Raw genomic sequence first — 19,500 nt, forward strand, 5'->3', positions numbered from 1 at the left:
TCCTGAGAAGGTGATTCAACGCATCCGTGTGTCAACGAGATTAACCCCGGAGGAAAGGTGAACGTGTAAACGCGGGAGGAACCATGACGTCACTCTTAATGAGTCCCGTGCCCCGAAAATCAGATACGGAATTGTCATCGATGACTCATCACAATCGGAGTGCAATTAATGTTGAGAGGTTTCCGGGCCCTGACGAGTGCGAGTGAGTCATTGACTCACCTTTTTACGTTTCCGCTCTAAGAAACGAGCTCCATATAATGCTTATACCTACCGTATTTAACGGAACTATTTTTGCTGTCCACGATGTCCATTTTGCGATTCGACGACTATGCAAATGTTCAACCCGGACGTAGAAAATAGTAGATTTTTTTTCTTGATATAATAATTTATACTCGCTGTCGATTTCAACTTTGCAAATCTCACATGAGGAAAATTTGAAGTCAGTTTCTAACGAGTCTGCGACTAAAAATTTTATTTTCGTTCGATTCCTAGTTTTTCGTACCTACGATTTTCAAAATTTTTCCTCGAAGTTTTTAATTCAAAAACCGAGGGTTTTCCTATTAATATAGCGTCGCATGTGTGTTCTTGAATGCAAACACACTGTTGTTCCAAATGTTATTTTGCAATTATCAAGAAAGATTTTTTATCGTCACAAATGTTTCTTTTTCTCATTTTCTTCTTAAATTTAGTTTTTAAACGATCACTGAAATTCATCAGCTTACGAACTTAATCTCAATGGTTTTAGTGTTTCCACAGTATACATAAACACGTTAAAATGCCGAATGTCTTACTCGTTTATTAGGTTCCTACAAAGCTTCAAGCTGTTCTGAAAGATTTTCGTATTTGACCAATTTTTGCATACGTGGAGGATTTGAAATCTTCAACAAGAATTCAGTCGAAAAGTTAGCATCCTGAATATGTTTACTTTCTGTACAGCACGTGGATTGGTGAATTTATTAAATTTTATTACCTATACCCTACACCGTATTTTATTTATTGCGGAATTTGCATATGTCCAATTAATAAAAGCCAAAAAATTTCTATGAATAATTCAAACGTAACACACGTCCAAATTTGCCCTCATCTTACTCATCCGCCATTAATCTTCCTCGTAATGAACTCTTTAATAGCCGCATATTCGCGTCAGAAATGAATTGCCGAATGTAGCAGACTGGAAATCTTAGCGCGCTGAAGTATTGAAGGTCATCATGGAGCCTCTTTTTCTTTACAGCGAACTTTTTTTACTATTCGCTCTGCAGCCATGAGTGAATTTTTTACGTAGGTAAATATGTTTAGGTGAGGGTTCTTTGAAATCGTAAGTGTTTTCCATATTCATTCGTCTAACTTCAATTCCTGGTATCTATTCAAATACGAAATCAATTTTCAAATTTGTTTTCTATGAAATACGCCACAGCCATTAATTTTTTCCGTCGAACTGATGGTCTGTGCAATCAGTTCAGGATGCAACTATTTTAACTCCCAAGTCGGTGATATTGCTTGATTGATAAATTGAAGGCGAAACACTGTAATACACCACTCATAATGTCACATTGATATTATCGTTTAATATACATACTGGCAGACTCTCAAACTGTTTTATTTTCTTTAATACCGTCTGGATTAAAAAAAGGAAGACTTGTTCACCATATTTTCTTCATTTTCTATAGGGGACCCGCGCCCGACCCCCGGGAACGACATGGGTCAACTCATGACTGATTCATATTTTGTGATTATATCAACTTTGAAGGGACTGTCATAACAAAAACAATCGCCGGTGATCGATTCACATAAATTACGCGAAATGCTACCTAGATATGTCGATATTATACAGCTTGGCGGTTAGCAGTATGTGGTCATGCGGTTTATTGTTTCCTTTTCTCTTTTTATCGGTCCCAGCGTATGACACCGACAACAGGATTACGTAATTTAGTGTCCGTGTCGCAGGCTACAATAATCAAATCAGGAATTTTTCAAATGCCTCCCAAATGTTTTCTAATCCTCGGCTTGGAAATGCTCTGAATATGTAAATAAAAGCTCTTTTGTACTCGTTTGATAAAATACAGGATTGTCTGCAGACTTTGTAGCACTGAGTAAACATGTATTTCAAAATTAATCGATGCTTTATAATATACCGATTATTTAAAACATACCATATACAAAATCATTTGATTAATCATGTTTCGTCAAGTATCAGAAGAACGCGTACTTCAATCACTATTTTCTCTGTCGAAGAACAGCAATACTCACAAATAACATGCAAAACTTGGCGATTTTCAAAATGGGGTCCATCTGCTTAAGCAGTTGACAAAATTTCTGATTAGAATTTTAACCTGAGACATTTCCTCGTCTCTCGGACGAAGGAGTGGAACTTCATTGCAAGGTTGCCGAATTTTCTCGAACAATTACTTTATTTTACATAATGTACCCGTGCAATTTTTATTCAATATTGTCGTGGTTTTTGCATAAAATCTGAAGAAAAATCAGTGAAATTTTCAGTTAGGAACACCATCAGATTGTCCTGTAGTTAATATGCAATTTGCGGATGAAATTTGTCAACATTGAAAGCAGTTAATGTACAATTTGCGGGTGAAATTTGTCAACATTGAAAGCAGTTAATATACAATTTGCGGGTGAAATTTGCCAACATTGAAAGCAGTAAATATACAATTCGCGGGAGAAATTTGTCAACATTGAATTGGAATTACGTTCTTTCGTGTGGGAAACAACGATTTATTTTCTCTGATCTGGGCGGAAATAACTTGCCGAAGTTATCAATCAATGAATGCACTTGAAGTGAGAAAAATCGATCGAAATCAATGAATCCTTCGGAACTCCAGAGGACTCACGCGTTTGCCCAGGGCGGCTTATTGTTAACGGACACGATTCGAGCCAGCTTGCCAAATTTGTCGCGAAAAATCGTTCGGAACTTCTTATTATCCGTTAGCTTTTAAAGCTCTCGGCGCCATTGCTTCGCGGCCGCGAGCCATGAAAACAAACAAATTCCGCGCGGAAGAATAGCAACGCCAGCGCCGCGACGCTCTTGAAGCGGTTCCGAGAACGAATCCCGGTCGTTGTCAAGTGGTCGTCCAAGCATTGCCGCTTCTTCTGGAGACCCGTCGATGTTGAGGATGCGAAGGAAGAACAACGTATGAACTTTCGAATTCTGCCAATTTTTTCTTTAACTGATTGTCTACTGCCAGTACAAAACAGAAAAACCGGAAAATATCAGGAAATGTCATCAGGGAAAATCACGACTTTATCAGGAAAATCGGTCATGGATCAGTAAATTCCGAGTGCTCTAAACGCACTCTCCAGCTACATTTAGTTTAGCTCGCCCAAGTGAAACATTTGATTCAATTCATCAAATATGTTGGTTCGTAAAATCAAACGAATCCCGCTTCATTCGTGCCAAAAATCAGGAAGTTTCATTTAAAATATCAGGAAAACCTTAAACGAAATTTTAGTAGACATCATGGATCTACCAAAAATATGAACGACCTACAACATTAGTGAAATTTTATCTGCAAAATTTGTGGAAACTTTTATTTGTCGAATTTTCTGAGGTTTCTGAAAATTTTAAAAACAAATATTCTCAAGTTCCCTCTAAAGTATATATTTTATCTAAGGAAATTTAGCAACAATAGAATGCTCTTACGGCGTTTTTGCTTAGCTGGACGGAGGAATTCTCCGGATTACGCGACGATCGTCAATAGTCACCGGGAATAAATTTCAGGCGGAAACAATGAGTGTCGAACGGATACAAAAGGAGCGCGCTCGTGCCCGAGCGACGAGCGACGACACTCGAGGGTACTGTCATTTCAAGGAAGAACACCTTATGAGCATTCGAACGTTGCCAATTTTTCTTCAGTTAAACATTGAATTTGCATGAAATTTGTGAATATTTTTCAATGAAATTCTCAGAAACGTTGGACTGAGCCGCGAGTAAAATCATCCGAAAAAAATCAAAAGAAAATATTCACAAATTTGGCTGGAAAATGTTTATTTTTCAGAAGAAATTCGGCAACATCCGAAAGTTCATACGTTGTTTTTCCTCAGCCTGACAGTGTATGAAGACGTTATCACTCGAGCATCTTCTCCGTCGAGGCGTTGCCGCGTCTCCGTCCGCCCGCCGCAAGTTCAAGGTCGATGCGTGAACCCACTCGCTGGAACTTTCAAGGCTTCAAAGATAGATCGGACCACATTACGCGAAGAAGAACCAAGCTATCCCTTAAAGCATCTATCCGCAGAGGGATGTGGCTGGGAGATACGTCGTTTCTGATATGAACGAATTGATTCATCTGTTTTTGCGCTATGCCGCCCAATTTACGCAGTTGTAACCGAATTAATATATGTCGTTCGTGATGATAGAAAAACAGAGGATCTGTCGTTTCCATAATGAACTGGATTATTTCGTTTGTTTTTGCATTATGCTGTCCAGTTTGTGATTATTCGACATCATTGAAAGGGATCTGTATACCATGGGGTTTTCTAGGAGGAAAGTCTTGGTGAAGTTCACTCTTGATTTCTCTCCGAGATTCCTATTCAAAGCGGCAGATACACTTGCGAGTTACAAGCGCTTGTTGAAAGAGTGTAACACCGGAAAGCACATTGGAAATAAAAACACATTGGATCTAGAGTTCAGACTCTTAAAAACATCGACAAGAAAAAATACTCTTGATTCAATCAGATTTAAGCTTAAATCAAGAACCAAGCCTCTTAATTTGAGCCGATTTCCTTTTGATTTAAGCTTAAATCTGATTGAAACAAGAGTCCTTTTTCTTGTCAATGTTTTCAAGAGTCTGGACTCTAGATCCAATGTGTTTTTTTTTTTTTTTTTCCAGTGCAAGGAGTATTTCGATAGCTCCTCGTCATCCTCGTATCTGGGCCTTAAAGATCGTAAGATGTGACATTTCACACGCACAGTATCGAAACTCAATCTAAAACTGCCCAGATGAGTCTGAATCTAACACACACGAAATCGAGAGCGTCTTCGATTTCGCCTTTCCCTCTAATTCTGAACTTCCAACGACAGTCAACATGCGATTCAGTTCCTTCAATTACCGAAACCGCAAACGGCCGTTTAGGAAACCAAAGCGAAATCAGAGGCTCATCTGAGAGCGAACACGCTAGGTTTCGCCCAGCGCGCGGAGCTTCAAAATAACGAGAAGCCCCCCCCCCCCCCCCCCCCCTCTCCCAAAAGGGCAAAGGAATCATTACGGGGCAACTCTACTTCTACGTGAGTCCTGGAATACGTAGAGTCGTAGGGACGACCGGGCTCGGTTCAAATGGTGAATTACTCCCTTCTTGTCAGCGAAGCGACGAAACGCGGTGGGCACGCTGCTGTCATAAGGAAGAACGCCGTATGAACTTGAGAGTGTTGCCAAATTTTCTCTGATAAAATATGTAATTTTGAGAAAAGCCATGCACATATTCCCACGAAATTTTCAGATATTTTAGTTTGAATTGCGAACGAAATTGTCCAAAAAATTTGAAGAAAAATATCCACAATCTTCGAAGTAAATTCGGTTTTTATTGAAGGAAATATGGCAACGCCTGGAGGCTCATGCGGCGTTCTTCCTTAGCACGGGGAATCGAATGCGAGATTCACGCTACGGTCACGGAGGCGGGGGGCTTGTAGCAATGGGAGCCGCCGAATAAGAGGCCTTATGAAATGCTGGCCGGATCCTTAAAAGGAATATCAGGCGGCGTAATTAGGTTTCCGTCTCGGCTCTCGGGGCGGCAACGGGCAACGCTCATGCGGCCGGACACCAACGTAGCAAGATTCCGAACCTCAAGGAGGAGCTGACAGGCCGGGGCCAGGGCTCCACGCCCGGTGCACCGAAAAATTATTCCCTTCCTAGAACGCCTTATAATCAGATTACAGATGCTCGATGGATTACACCCGGAAAGGGAACTGCTTTCGATGCGCGATCTAAATACCAGAAAAGTGCCTTCGGATGGTCGAATGGGATCTCACCGCTGGGCGGCATGGCATAGACGACGATGTTCGCGGTTGATCAAAGCGAAGGACGTCGGCTGACCGATTTCTAATAGGGGACGAAATATTTTAAGGTGCCCGGTATCCGTTGACAATTGGAAACGGAGCTTAAAGTTGCTTGAATGGAGGTCATAAGAGGTTGATCGTCATCCGTCCGATAAAACAGCTTCATGGATGACATTGTTGACCTGCTTTAAATCAACATTCAAGCGTATTTTGAATTGTGTCAGGATACGGGTGCATTCGAAACTTTTGGTAGTCCATGGTATCCAGTGGTTAGACGCCCCATAAAAGTGGCGTTTACTTCGCAAAAAGTAATTGACAAGGATCACCCCACTCTCATTTTCCTTCATTTTGAAGGTGGTTCCTCGGTTTTGTCTTTTCCGCCACATTTTTTCTGAGCTCCTCCTCTCGTCCTTCATGTCCTCGGGCGGATGAATCGTCGCTTTCCGACTGGCCGAATTTGGCTCCAACAGGGTATCTACCCTCAGTAAAAACCGGAAAAATTTGAAAATATCCGTATAAACGATGCCATCTGGAAAAATAAAGAAAATTGGCCATGGATCAGGAAATTCTGAGTGTTGCAAAGTATTTCTCAAACATCTGAGTCATGCCATCGAATATATTGATTTATTGTCAAATCACATGAGTGTAAATGTATTCACGCAAGAAGTCCCGAAATTTCGGATTAAATGCCAGGAAAAATCAGGAAACTATCAGGAAATCCAAAATGAAATTTTAAGTGACACCCTGTCCAAGATTCTCAATAGTGTACCAAACCTCAATAACCTACCTTCCCCTTTCTGTCTGCCAAAACAAGTTGATTTTTGATGAAATTTCGTATTAAATGTCAGGAAAAATTAGGAAACCATCAGGAAAATTCATAACGAAATTTTAAGTGACACCCTGTCCAAGATTCTCAATAGTGTACCAAAACCTCAATAACCTACCTTCCCCTTTCTGTCTGCCAAAACAAGTTGATTTCATCTCCAGGACGCAATGAATTGCATCCAAGAAGAGTAAGCTGAGTTGCGAGCGATGTTACAAATGGCGGAAGCCAATTCCGACGCGAAGCTGACAGCTTTTTGGCGAGCTGATTCAGGTCGAGGTACGGATCATCCTCGAGCCATCCTGACCCGGCTTACTTTTCTGGTTTCTCGCGGCGTCAGCGTTGCGTCGGCGCGCGCTGTCCACGGAATTTCGCGCTTTCTTTGAGCCTCCGCTCTCTAATTTTTTATCTAATTTATCGTTTTTTTAAGTGTGGCGAGCTTCTCGCGGCCGGCCCTTTTGTCGTTGAGACGTCGAGTAAATTAAATCTGGAGCTCTTGAGACAAGCTCACTCCCGAGTAGCGTGGCTGATGCGACTCACCATCGCGCACCACCGGGACCCCGCTGTCAGATCTTCTTCTGGGTGCCTGTCCAGCCGTGCGTACAGCAACCTTTCAGGGCACTCTCACGTAAATCTATGGCGGAAGCAGGGCATAGTCCTGAATCTCCGGAAAGTCTTGAAAGACTACTGATTTTCCCAGTGCTCCCAGTTCCTGGAACTAGTTCCGGAACTTTGAGATTTTCCTGAATTTTTCCCGGAACTTTTGAAATTCCCGAAATATTCCGAATCTTTTGCATTTTCCGGAATTTTCTCGGATTTTTTAAAAATTCTAAAAAGAATCCCAGAACTTTTGACGGATATGGAATGGGAGCACTGGATTTTCCAAGGGCGATCCGGAATTACTGAAAAAGTGCGGATATTCCGGAAGAAGGCCCGGAATTTTGTCTTTCATACCACACGTCACCTTCCGGCTAAAGTATCACAAATGTCATGCGACGTTTTAAAATTTCCACCGGCATTATATTTTTTTGCGGAAAAAGTTTTCAATGTAGCTGCCTGAAAATGCCACTGAATTTTCTTTGTACTGCCTAGAAAATTCGGTGAAATTTTCAAACGGATCAACCAATAATTTCTCTGTAAAAAAATAAAATGGCTACGGAAATGTTAAAACGTCGCATGGCGCTTGTGATACCTTGGCTGGAAGGCGACGACGTGTTTTTTAATAAAGACTGAAAGGTTGCAATCCCCAGCGCGTTGATTTTAGAGTAGTATTAGCCTGCAAGATCGCGATTGTGCAGTCAGTGTATCTTCAAGTTACCAATGTAAGTTTGTGGCTACGCAATTTTTGTCGTAATTCGAGTGAGAATTTCAAATTCTCGACATTTTTCAAATTTTGTCGAATAGAGGTATTGAAAAAATAGCGAATTTCTTGGAAATATACTGTAAAAGCACTGGTTTTAGCCAGCCAGTTTCAGGAGGCACCCTGTATCAGGAATACGCGTAGTGTTTTCACGTTTCGTGGAAGTACCTGGTGGTGTGTTTGACAACAAAGCCACGCGGGGCCGCACAGCGCACACGAGATGTGCGCATTAAAGCCCGGAGTGAATTTATCAGCGACTCGAGTGCATGACGCACACGTGGCTTACCGCTTAATGCTCAGTGCTTAGTGCACGATAGTTACAAATCATAAATGCGCTGAGTAAAAGCGCTCAATGTCTGCAAGTTAACCTCCCTCTCGCTCTGTTGCCAGAATTTGCAACGAATTCCTCATTTGCCCTTCTCATCCTGAAAGATAAAAATGACATCTTTTTGGCAACCTGAAATCTTCGGCTTTCTAGTACACTTCAAGGCGGGACGTCTTTGTAGACTTTTTTCTCACCTCGTAGTTGTATGCAAAGCGATTTCTTTTTACCCTTGTCTTTTTCGTGCCAAATGTTAGATGCGGCCTTTTCTGTTTATTTGCTTTTCTATTTTTACTCCACAAATATGAGTAACAGTGAGGACGAAACCTATAAGGTGCAAGATAAAATCTCGTATGTGGTATGTTTTATACCATCAATAGCATTGAAGTTTCAGCTGGGTCGGAAATATTTTTGATGCGTGTTCGTGCAGAAAAGTTAACATAAAAAGCCCATTGGTAACAAGGTTTTCGATAGTCTCAATCTTGGAAATGTAGGTGACTGAAAACTTCACGAGTAACCTTATTGGTTAAAAAAAATTGCGTCCGACTTCTAAAACAACGTTTTCTGCTAATGAGACGAATTCTTGAAACTTTTGGAGTTCGATCGTCCTCTGACTTAAGGATTCAGTTATATTTTATTTCTGTGATTAAATTTTGTTCGTTGCCTAGCTTAATATTATTCAATCGGCAACAGTCTTTCGGAGCGAAGCGGGGGTCTTAGGTGGACCTACGTCCACGATAAAATATATCAAAGAGATTTGAGCGTGGGCAGAACACGCGTCGAGTTCGGGAAACCTGGGAAAGTTCGAGCTGTCGGAATAAATCGTCTACAAATTGGGGCCCTGATATTTTGTGGCAATCGGACGTTTCGATCCCGGAGCTCAGCACCGTTCCCGAAGACGTATAAGGGCGGGGTCACTTTATTAGCTCCCACCTTCGTCGCTGACCGCAAATACATACATTACCCTCCGTCAAAGTCAAAGGTTCTCGCAAAGAGCTACCATCAGCAACAGCTCCCGATCGATACAAACCCTTTATTCACTTTTGGTAAATCCCTAGCGGTTAACTAATGTCAAGGCTTCGAAAACAATTTTACTAAAAGACTGGTTTCACCTTAAATTTTTGGAAAATAAAAAGGTTTTACCATCTTTTTTCGCCATTGCACACTGTTCAGATCTAAGAATGGGGATTTTCAGTAATTTTGGATGGAGAACGTAACATTTAATTGTCCGATTCATTACGTACCAACATTGTTGATGGTCCCATTTTTCATCTCCCCTCTCTTCTGGTAGTGTTTCCTTACATGAAGGAGATAAGTGCAGTCATGAAACGCACTGATATACAACGCTGATGATTTGGAAACGCATTGACCAAATGAAAAGGATACGCATGTTCCTGTTTAATTTCCTGATTGCAAGATTTTTAAGTCCTACCAGTCCTGTCGTGATAAGTAGAAACGCCTCATGAGCATTCTACGTCGCCAAATTTTTCCACCTAAATAAGAATTTTCAATAAAACTTGCAGATTCCACTCTTTGAGTGTCTCGGAACAGTTTATTCGTAGTTTAAGGTTGTGCATTCAACAATTACAAGGCCAAATATTCATCGATCTCCATAAATATGAATGGTTTTTGAAAGGAAATTTGGCAACATACGAATGCTCATACGGCTTTCTTCCGCAGTACGACGATGATCCTGGTAATTCGGTTTCCCTCTCTGCGATGAAGCAGCACTGTTTGTCGCTCCGTTGGAAGCCGTAACTCCTTTTTTCCGTGAGCCCTGAAAAGCACAGAGAAGAACGGACGTCAAGGTTCGTTTCAAAGTAGAGATGCGCTCTTACGTCACTACGTCGTCGTGTTGAGGTCGTTTCCCGTGCGTCAGGCTCGCTTGCGCCGCAATGCACGCATGTGATAACCAGCGCTGCCGGGTACCTAGCGAAGAGAGCAGTAGGTGCATGCTGGATGAGCCCCGAGACACTTAATAACATGTGCTAGTCATGGCTCATACAGAAATGTACTTACTGCTCCCTCCGCTATCACGGCAGAGCGGAAAGCTGATACGGCCGATAGCATTCTGGGTCATGTTTCTGAATCCTGCTCCCAGTCCCAAGTCCCTGAGTGCAACAACAGTCCACCAACCAACCACTCCTCGCATTCCTTTCCTCCTTTTGAGTGTGTTGGTTGCGACGTTCAACATGAGTCGCGTCTTTCAGTGGAAAATGCGACGTGAAAATTTCATGATTTTTGTTTCACGTCGAAAATACACTGGAAAAAAAATACATTGGATCTAGAGTCCAGATTCTTAAAAACATCGACAAGAAAAAGTACTTTCGATTCAATCAGAATCTAGCTTAAATCAAGATATTATAACAAGCGATTTACCGCATTTCTTGTTTGTATTTCTTCTGAGAGACTTAATTTATTCATGTCTCTTTGAATTTTCAAGTCAAGACATTATGATTAAAGACTGAAATTCCTGGTCCAGGAGGGCAGGATTGGAACCTCCTGCGAGTTAAGAAAGTACAATTTTTATGATTTCGAGAAAAAACAAGTGACAAGCCCATAAATTCCATCGAGTCTTTCGGCTCATTTGAAGTGTAACTGACGCTAAGAAGCTGAAAATTGAGTTTTTAAGTTTAATTTTGTATTTAGGAACAAGCTCTCTCCTCAATCACATTCGATACTTTTTCCAAAAGTTGCCTATATCACCTCGTTTACCCATCAATAGATCGTATTCGATGCATCAAACAGGTGAGATTGTATCGATATCGATTGGTTCAAAACATAAACATAGCCTCAAAAGTCAATTTAGAAATCGGAGGGAACGGGTCTTTTGTAACAGATGTTTTATTCTTTTGAGTACCAAATGCCAATGCAAAGTGAAATTGTTAGGAATTTCCTCATTTTCAGCTTTTCCAACTTAAATCCTACTAGTTAGGTTTGAGGTTATGTTCTTTTGTTTTGAACCAAACGATACATCGAACCATTATCGAATACGGTCTATAGGCCATAATCGATCACTCGAACTTTCGGAGCTCTCTCGATAGCGTCGACCGCGCCTTCCCTATGACCTGTCAACTTCTAGGCTGAACCTGTTAATTCGCGAAGCTATTTTAAGCGCGTTTTCGAGGCATTGTTGGCTCCTATGCGTGGGCCGGGAATCGACCGGGTCCCGGAGCGGCGTTGCCAGACGAGCAAAATCGGATGCACAAATTGCTGAAAAATCTCAAACCCAATTTTACGCTCATCAATCAGGTGGCAACGCGCGAAGCCGTGCGAATTACGGCGAGTCACGAGGGCGCGAGATCGTCAACACGTATGACACGTGGGCATGTGGGTCAAAGGTCGCGTGCCTGGCTGCTTATGCCACGTCGTCGTACGGAGTCTAATATACGTCAATTGGTCAGCTGCGTAACGGTCTGCGCGACGCCGGCTGCCGGATCGCGCGCGGTCGGCGCGCGAGTAAGGCGGGATCGGTGGGTTTCGAGCGCTATCTGGCGGCGGTGTCGCGGCCTCGGTCAAGCGTTGTCCGCCTCGCTTCCGTTTCAGCCGCCGCGGTCCACTTTCCGCGCCTGCCCGTTTTTCGAGCAAGGACTCGGCTCTACACGCTGGAATGCGGGAGTCGAAAACGTGTGGGGGGACCCACTCCAGGAACCCGACGAATGCACCGGGGAAAAGTTCGGGTGCATTCAACCGTGCACTGCAGGAGGGAGAACGCGGGATAAAGGGAGCGAACGAAATATTTAATCCACTTTTACTGTCTAAAGACTGATATAATCAATTGATAACGTCAAAGCTACAAGCAGAAAAATGAAAAGAAGTCTTGATAATGCTCATAGTAGTCATAGTGGATACCTGGTCCAACTTTTCTAGTTGTAGTTACGGTGTGAAAACATTACCCGTGTTGAAGAAGTGCACATTACGTGTTAAGGAGGATATGAGGAATCATCTCGCTTAGAAGTACAGCTCGAGGGAATATATTCCAATGTAGCTTCAATATATTGTACTCGGAGACAGAAAAATCGTTGCTGTCACAATGCTCAAGTGGATTCTTGGTTCGACCTATCTTCCAAATCTCGATTACAATGTCAAAATGGTTGACAATCCAGCATTGTTATCGGGACTAACGCTGTTTGTTGCTACAAAGTAACATTGTAACCACAACTGGAAAAGTCGGTTGAAACTGGCATCCTGCTATGAGCATTGCCAAAACAATGATTCATTTTACTCCGTGTACCATATTTAGGAGTTTACACTGGTAAGAAAACCTCTTGGACTAATGCCGCAGTGCATTGACTTAAGAGTGCAGTTTCTTGTCGCCGATGTAAGAGTCTTGAACTCTTGTTTCAAGCGGATTTTGCATTGAAACAGAGTCCAGACTCTTAAATCCGGCGACAAGTAACTGCACTCTTGAACCAAGAGGTTTTTTTTTTACAGTGTATAGTTGTATGATATTTTCTCTGAATCTACTCTCCACTGCCAAATGATTTTCTCTCACAACTTTTTCAACGTGTGTAATTCTCTCCTAAAGCAAGAACATCAACAAATTAATGAACACCTTTTTGAAAGAAGCAGTTAACGAGATAATAAAGGATTTTAAGAGGCCAATCTCTTTTTTGACGATTACGATTAGCCGTGATCGAAAATGCAGGTAGGTAGGGGCAGTTGTTAGCGATCGTCGAGGCCAGTGTACTTCCTCGGACGCGCGCGGGTGTCTCCGTCTTGTGATCCGCAATTATTACTTCACTTTCGTTTGTGCACTCCTGTTCCGACAGTAATGATACTTTAATTGCTTGCGGATTTCCCGTCGCCGACATCGGTTCGTACTCCAGAGCTAACGATCCATCATACTGCTAATTACCCCTCCTGACAAGAGGAAAATTTCACTTTCAGTGCTCTTTCGGACGACAATGGTGAGCCGAAAATACATGATCTCTTCATTCGCAGTTACGGAAGGGATTTACTCGGTCCTTCCGAGTACTTTCTTTACTTCCTTCCGGTTTTCCTCAAAACTGGGTTCTTTGTAATTACTTCATTCACAAAGCATTGACTGTCGAAATAGGTCAGACTGAAGACAGTTTAATTACCCTCTCCCAAGAGATGATTTCACTAGATACGAATATAGGTCCTAGGGTAGATGATTTTCAACTAAGTAGTTCTTGAACCACTCTATATCTTTTGTCCATCAGATTGTCAATTTTGATGTCAATTCGAATTTGTCTTGTCAATGTTGCCAAGTGATTCATGATTCATACCTAGAATGATGAACTAAGAAAATTTTTTTGCAATTAACAGAGAAATGTCGTTTCAACCCACCCTGTCAAAGAACTTTCATTTTCATGAATTTTCATCAAATTTTCTTTTTGAACTTATCAGTGGAGAAGTCACTGTAAAAAAATGATTCAGTTGACGCCGGTGTGGTCAAGTAAGTGTTTATACCACCTGAAGTACCTCAAATGAATGTGGAAGAAGCTAACCACAAGTATTTAGGATCTTCTCAAATCTTGAAAGCAAAGAATACGACGATTGTAGCAAACCACTGCTTACTATAAATCCGACAAAACCTCATCCACCTCCACAGAAGAACATGTGCCGTTCCAGAGGTTTGAGTCTCGATGTAATCATAAACAATCTAACGCAAACTGACATGCTGAAAAAATGGCCCCCAAAATTCGGTGGCTTCCGTCGGACAAGAACGGGTCAAAACCCACCAAAATTTACGGACGGCCCATCATAATTTATACTTCCATACGACGGGCTGCAGGCACGAAACAAGAGCCCATCCTTCAACTTTGCTCGGGGAGGAGGAGGAGGAGGAGGAGGGACAGTAGGTGGGTCATCGTATTAGAGGCAGGTCAAACAACTTGTATAAAAAAGGCTGCGCCATTAATCAGTCGCATTTACGGCGCGATAGCCAGGCTTGCGGAGCTTACGGAGCAGCAGATGTGTCTACTCGAGAAAAGAAGAAAATGGACGAAGAAAGCTTCGAGATGGATTTGGGGAGGAGAAGCGTATGGACCAACTAATATACGATGAAAAAATGGCGACGAGTAGATTATGAATGGCGGGAGGGGAGAGGAACGAGGTGTATTAACTAGGTATGTAATCTGCCTTGCTGAGGCAAAACGGCGTACGAGCATTCGGTCGTTGCTACATTTTCTTCGATAAGATGTGAATTCTCTTGAAATCTTGGAAGAATTTTATACTTTGAAAGCAGATGAGTTTGCACGTAGTTTTATCTAATGACTCTCAAGTGAGGCAAAATACCAATTCATAACTTTTCTAACGAATACGAAATAGTAATAGCTTAAGATCGTGGGTTAAAATGCTAAACTTCTATATAAAAATAAATATCTATAAATGTGAATAAAAATCTAAATATCGAGGACGTTTTGAGCCGTCACAGGCTCAATTTCAGCTGCGACAGCGATTTAAATCATTGAACATTTGAACGGTGACCTAATTCCAGTTGTTATCACGCAACGCAACGACACTACAGCTGTTACCTAAAAGGTAACCATTCACTTCTTTTTTTTTCTCGTTTTTTACAACTAATTTTTACTGTTTTTACAGCTAATATTGAGCCCGTGCCGGCTCGAAACGTCCTATATTTCAGTGTTTTGTTTAAATAGCCCTCACTGGAAAAAAAAAACACACACACACACATGGGATCTAGAGTACAGACTCTTGAAAACATCGACAAGAAAAAGGACTCTTGATTCAATCAGATTTAAGCTTGAATCAAAAGGAAATCCGCCCTAATGAAGAGGCTTGGCTCTTGATTTAAGCTTAAATCTGGTTGAATATGGAGTATTTTTTCTCGTCGATGTTTTTAAGAGTCTGGACTCTAGTAGATCCAATGTGTTTTTTTTTTCCAGTGCTGTTCGCCTTCTCTCGTAATTTTTACTCCTTCCTTGTTCATTTTTCGAATTTTATCGGATCAAATTTGGCAAAATTCGAATGGAGATACGGCTTTCTTCCTAAAGATGGCAGTAATGATGATGAACGCGCGGCGAAAAGTCGGTGCCGAGGAACAAGATAAAAATCCGGAGCCAGCGTCAATCATAAAACGGGCGGGAGAGCTTAGTTTGGCGAGACATTAAAAATAAAAACAACATAAATAATGGCGGAGGGAAAATAAAGAATTACTATGTGTGCATGCGGAGGGGCCGGGAGTGACGTGTGACGTCACGCGGGGACGTGGGGCACGGACTCCCGCAGACGCGCCATGCGGTCCGCGGCCCGGGGCCCGGCCTGAAAGCGATCCGCAGATGTGTTCGCGATCCGTTTTGGCCCCCGACCAAAAGCGCGTCTGAATATTTTCAGCTGTTCGCTAAATTAGCTCGAAAAAAGACGAGAAAACGCAGCGGAACAAAGTTCAGCCGCCGCGCTGCACCGTTGCCGTTGTACCCCGGCATGTCTGTCTCGACGCACTTGTCTTCTGACTCAGTACCTTCATGGCAAGAGCAAGGATTTTCCGGAATTTTTTTTAGAAAAAAAGGCTTCTTTCAAGCAAGATATTCTTGACTTTGCCGTCAAGAAGAATTTTCTTGTGAATCTCGAAGAAAACCGCCTTATAATAAACCGAGAAAATCTTTTTTACGGTATCAAACAGAAACCTGCTTGGTTCAATTGATTTTATTCTTGATTCTAAAGGAAATCCCATTGGAGGAAGTCACGTGGATTTCTGTTTGAATCAAGTAATTTTTTTCAAGTACAGAAATTTAGAAATTTTCCAAAAGTGATCTGATTTTTATCGATACTTGTTTTTCCCGTGCTGATTTTCTTACTAAATCTACCACCTAGAATTATCGTATGAAGTCAATCATAACGGATACCTGAGAATTCAGCCCGTTGGGATTTTCTCGTCGCATAAAATAGAAAATCCAGTGCCAACTTGATAATAGGAGAAAAAAACCGACTCGCAAGCGGGAACTGTGATACAAAAATTAGCGGAGCCTGTGAAGTTTTGCAAAATCGGGAAGAAACCTGATAAAAAAGTGGAAATGCATTTTCAGGACTAGTTTCTAAGAGTCAACCGAGCTGGATGAAAAGTAAGGCTGGCGAATAATTTGACAACGCCTTTAGGCGGAGAATTTCGCCTCTCAGGAATGGTTCATTGAGTAAAGCTTGCTGTCGAGCTTTCTGCAAATAGTATTGTTGATGTGTGCGGACTAACATGTTCTTTGAAAAGATTTCGAATGGAAGCTAAAAATACAGCTCCACAATTTCCCGCGTCATCTCATCTTAACAGTCTCGCTTGAGTATAAGCTTACACTTAATTCGGCGGAAATTTTATATCTTCAAATGATAAATTATCTACTTTTGAATTCTTGTGCGAAAATGAATTGAAGCCAGACAAGAGGATGGCCACTTCTGGTGTAAATATGAGCCCATTAGTTCACATACACTTCACTTTGCACCAGACTAGGGATTAAGGATTAGGTGTTCAGAAATTGTACGGAACGAAAGTTAGCCGCATAACTTTAGGTTTTAGATCTATCTCTCACTCCACGAAAACGCCAAAATTTGCGCTGAGCCCAAGTCATTTCAATGGCAAGTGCAAATTTTGGTACATTTTCCTCTATTTTCCTCCTCTCTTAAACAGAAAAAAAGTTTTTATCGAAAATTTGCTCACGGGCTCACAGATTGTCTTCCTTACAAGCCGCAGCTCGCGGGCCCAAGTATTTTCTGCAACCCTAACCATGAAGCTACCCTTACTGTCGTATTCATCTTTCAAAAGAAAACGAATAATGATAATACATCACTGAAATTAAAGTTCGGTCATATGAATTATTCGGTTTGTCAAACTGAACTTTCGGTTCATATGACCGAGCTGTTCGTCAGTTAACTGTACCGTTGAAGTTTGGTTACACGAACCGAAAATTTGGTTTGACTCACCGAATTAGTCGGGATGATATGGAACACTGAACTTCGGTTCTTACGGCCGAACTTTTTTTCAGTGTAGAAATACATCGCATAAATGAACAAAATCATGCGTGTTAGGGGCCGGAGTGAAAAAGTATTTCTCAAAGCCTCACCGCCCACTAAAAATTCACCATAATCAGGCTAACAGATACCCCATCCACCGTAAGACACGCAAGAGATGCCTTAAAATTCGAAGTTTATGCTTGCACTCATAACGAACCAAAACAGGTTTCTAAATTGGGCTCCGGAGAGGAGACCGAAATGGTGAAAACGCGTACTTAACGGAAAACAATTATCTCACATCCATAAAAGCGAATCTTCGATTTCGCAACGGAATTGTGATTGGCCCCGGGGAGCGGATCTGGGATCAGCGCAGCCTCCTCCTGCGGAAGGAGTTCAGGTTAACGGTGAAACACGGTGAGACAGAGCGTCATTCCGTGTTCCACGCAACTGATTACAAAGCTATAAACGCGATTAATTGGTCACTGGGTTCCTAATTTAGAGAAATCGCCGAACCGGGTTTATCACTTCACCGACTGAAAACCGCAATCATTTTCGCGCTCAACGCCTTTCGAGTTGCGACCCGAGCCCTCACTGGGTTAAAACTTGTTCCAGATTATCTTCGCCGATTATCTTCGACGAATTCTCACCTGACAACACTAATGTCTACTTAATTTTATTTTATTTATTTATTTTCCGTCGAGCTTTTTTTTCTCAAAGTTACTTTTTGCGCAACCGGGCAGGACAGCCCCCTCAGAAAAACACGTCCTCGTTTTTACATACTCGGTTCATGCCATAAAATACCTTAAAAATAAATGTAATCTACTTCAATTTGTTAGTGTTACGCAAGGAAGATAAAAATTAAAAGGTCGAGAAGTTTGGTAACTTTAAGTCATCGGTGAAAGAACTATTAATTAGATTTGATCCAAATTATTCTTCCTGTTTGAGTATCGCATTCTGGGGGGGGGGGGGGGGAGGTGGGTAGCCACCCAGGCCTAATCCCAAAAACTCCCCCAAAAAGTGAAACGTGAGAATGAGGAGGTGGCTGCTGCGTAAGCGTTCCTTAAGGTCCAGTTACACGATCAAATTGAGCCATCGAATTTGGTCCTCTCATTGGTCGCATCCTCACCTCAGGTTTTTTTCCACCAATCAGAGCTTCAATTTGATATTGTAACTGGACCATATATGTACATCTCAATTGGGCTCGTCTGCATCTTTCCAACCCTCCCTAAGCAGTATAAGATAAACCTGGACATGTTCTCTCCTCCTTTTTTTGTAATTTTAAGAAACTGTTCACTGTACTGAAAGCTTTTAAACTGACCTTTGGCACTGGTCATAAAACTCCATTTGTTTGTAAGCTCTAGCCCCAGTTTCAAGTCGATTCGCTTCCTTTCCCCGCGATGTTTCACTCCGCTCGACGGATGATCCGCCGAAAGATTTTCGGCCCGGTGTTTTTTGTTTATCCACGTTTCCAAATTTTCGTTGGGCAACGTAGCGCTCGCAGCTTCTGCTTTGCGCAACGGTGCTGTCTAAATCCAAGTCGAAATGTTCTTTGTCGAGACCTAACATGTCCATTTCCTGATGATCTGAGCCCCATTAGAACACTTGTATTCCACGGCTCATCGGATAATCGACTTGTTCGGTTTCGTCTCCACGCTCGAGCGATTTCTGATCGGGTTTTCGTTTCGTGTTTTTCCAGATGACTCAGTGGTGCGGGAGCGCAGGTGCACGCTCGGTCCAGCAGCCCCAGCCCTCCTTTTGACGCAACCCGAGAGAGGACCGCTCGTACCTGCTCCACCATGCTCGCCCCTCAAGCCACCCTCACCTGTTGTCTCCAGCTGTTGCTCACCGCCCTCGCGCACACCGCCGCCTGGGTCCACAACGTCAGCCCCAAAGTCGTCTTCAAGCATGGTGAGTACCCCCTTTCTTCTCCTCCTCCTCATCCCCGCGTTTTTTGACAACTTGGTCCCCCCGGTGTCCTCTCCGTTCGATTGGATGACTCCGTCGCCTTCCTTATGCCGAGGCCGCGGGAACCGAATCCGGGGACTGGATGTGAGCACGTTCTG

At 42.3% G+C, this 19,500-nt stretch overlaps 1 protein-coding gene across 1 annotated transcript in view; it reads left to right on the plus strand.

Annotated features, from left to right (window-relative positions):
* The window catches only part of LOC109034437 (semaphorin-1A), a 183,619-nt gene that overhangs the window by 84,568 nt on the left and 79,551 nt on the right, over nt 1-19,500 (plus strand). Inside the window, exon 2 of the mRNA XM_019047575.2 lies at nt 19,134-19,345. Coding sequence (XP_018903120.1) covers nt 19,234-19,345 — 112 coding nt within the window. The 5' untranslated portion in view covers nt 19,134-19,233. The remainder of the gene's footprint in view (nt 1-19,133; nt 19,346-19,500) is intronic.

The sequence above is a fragment of the Bemisia tabaci genome, chromosome 6 (genome assembly GCF_918797505.1).
Source record: "Bemisia tabaci chromosome 6, PGI_BMITA_v3".
Classification (NCBI taxonomy): Eukaryota; Metazoa; Arthropoda; class Insecta; order Hemiptera; family Aleyrodidae; genus Bemisia; species Bemisia tabaci.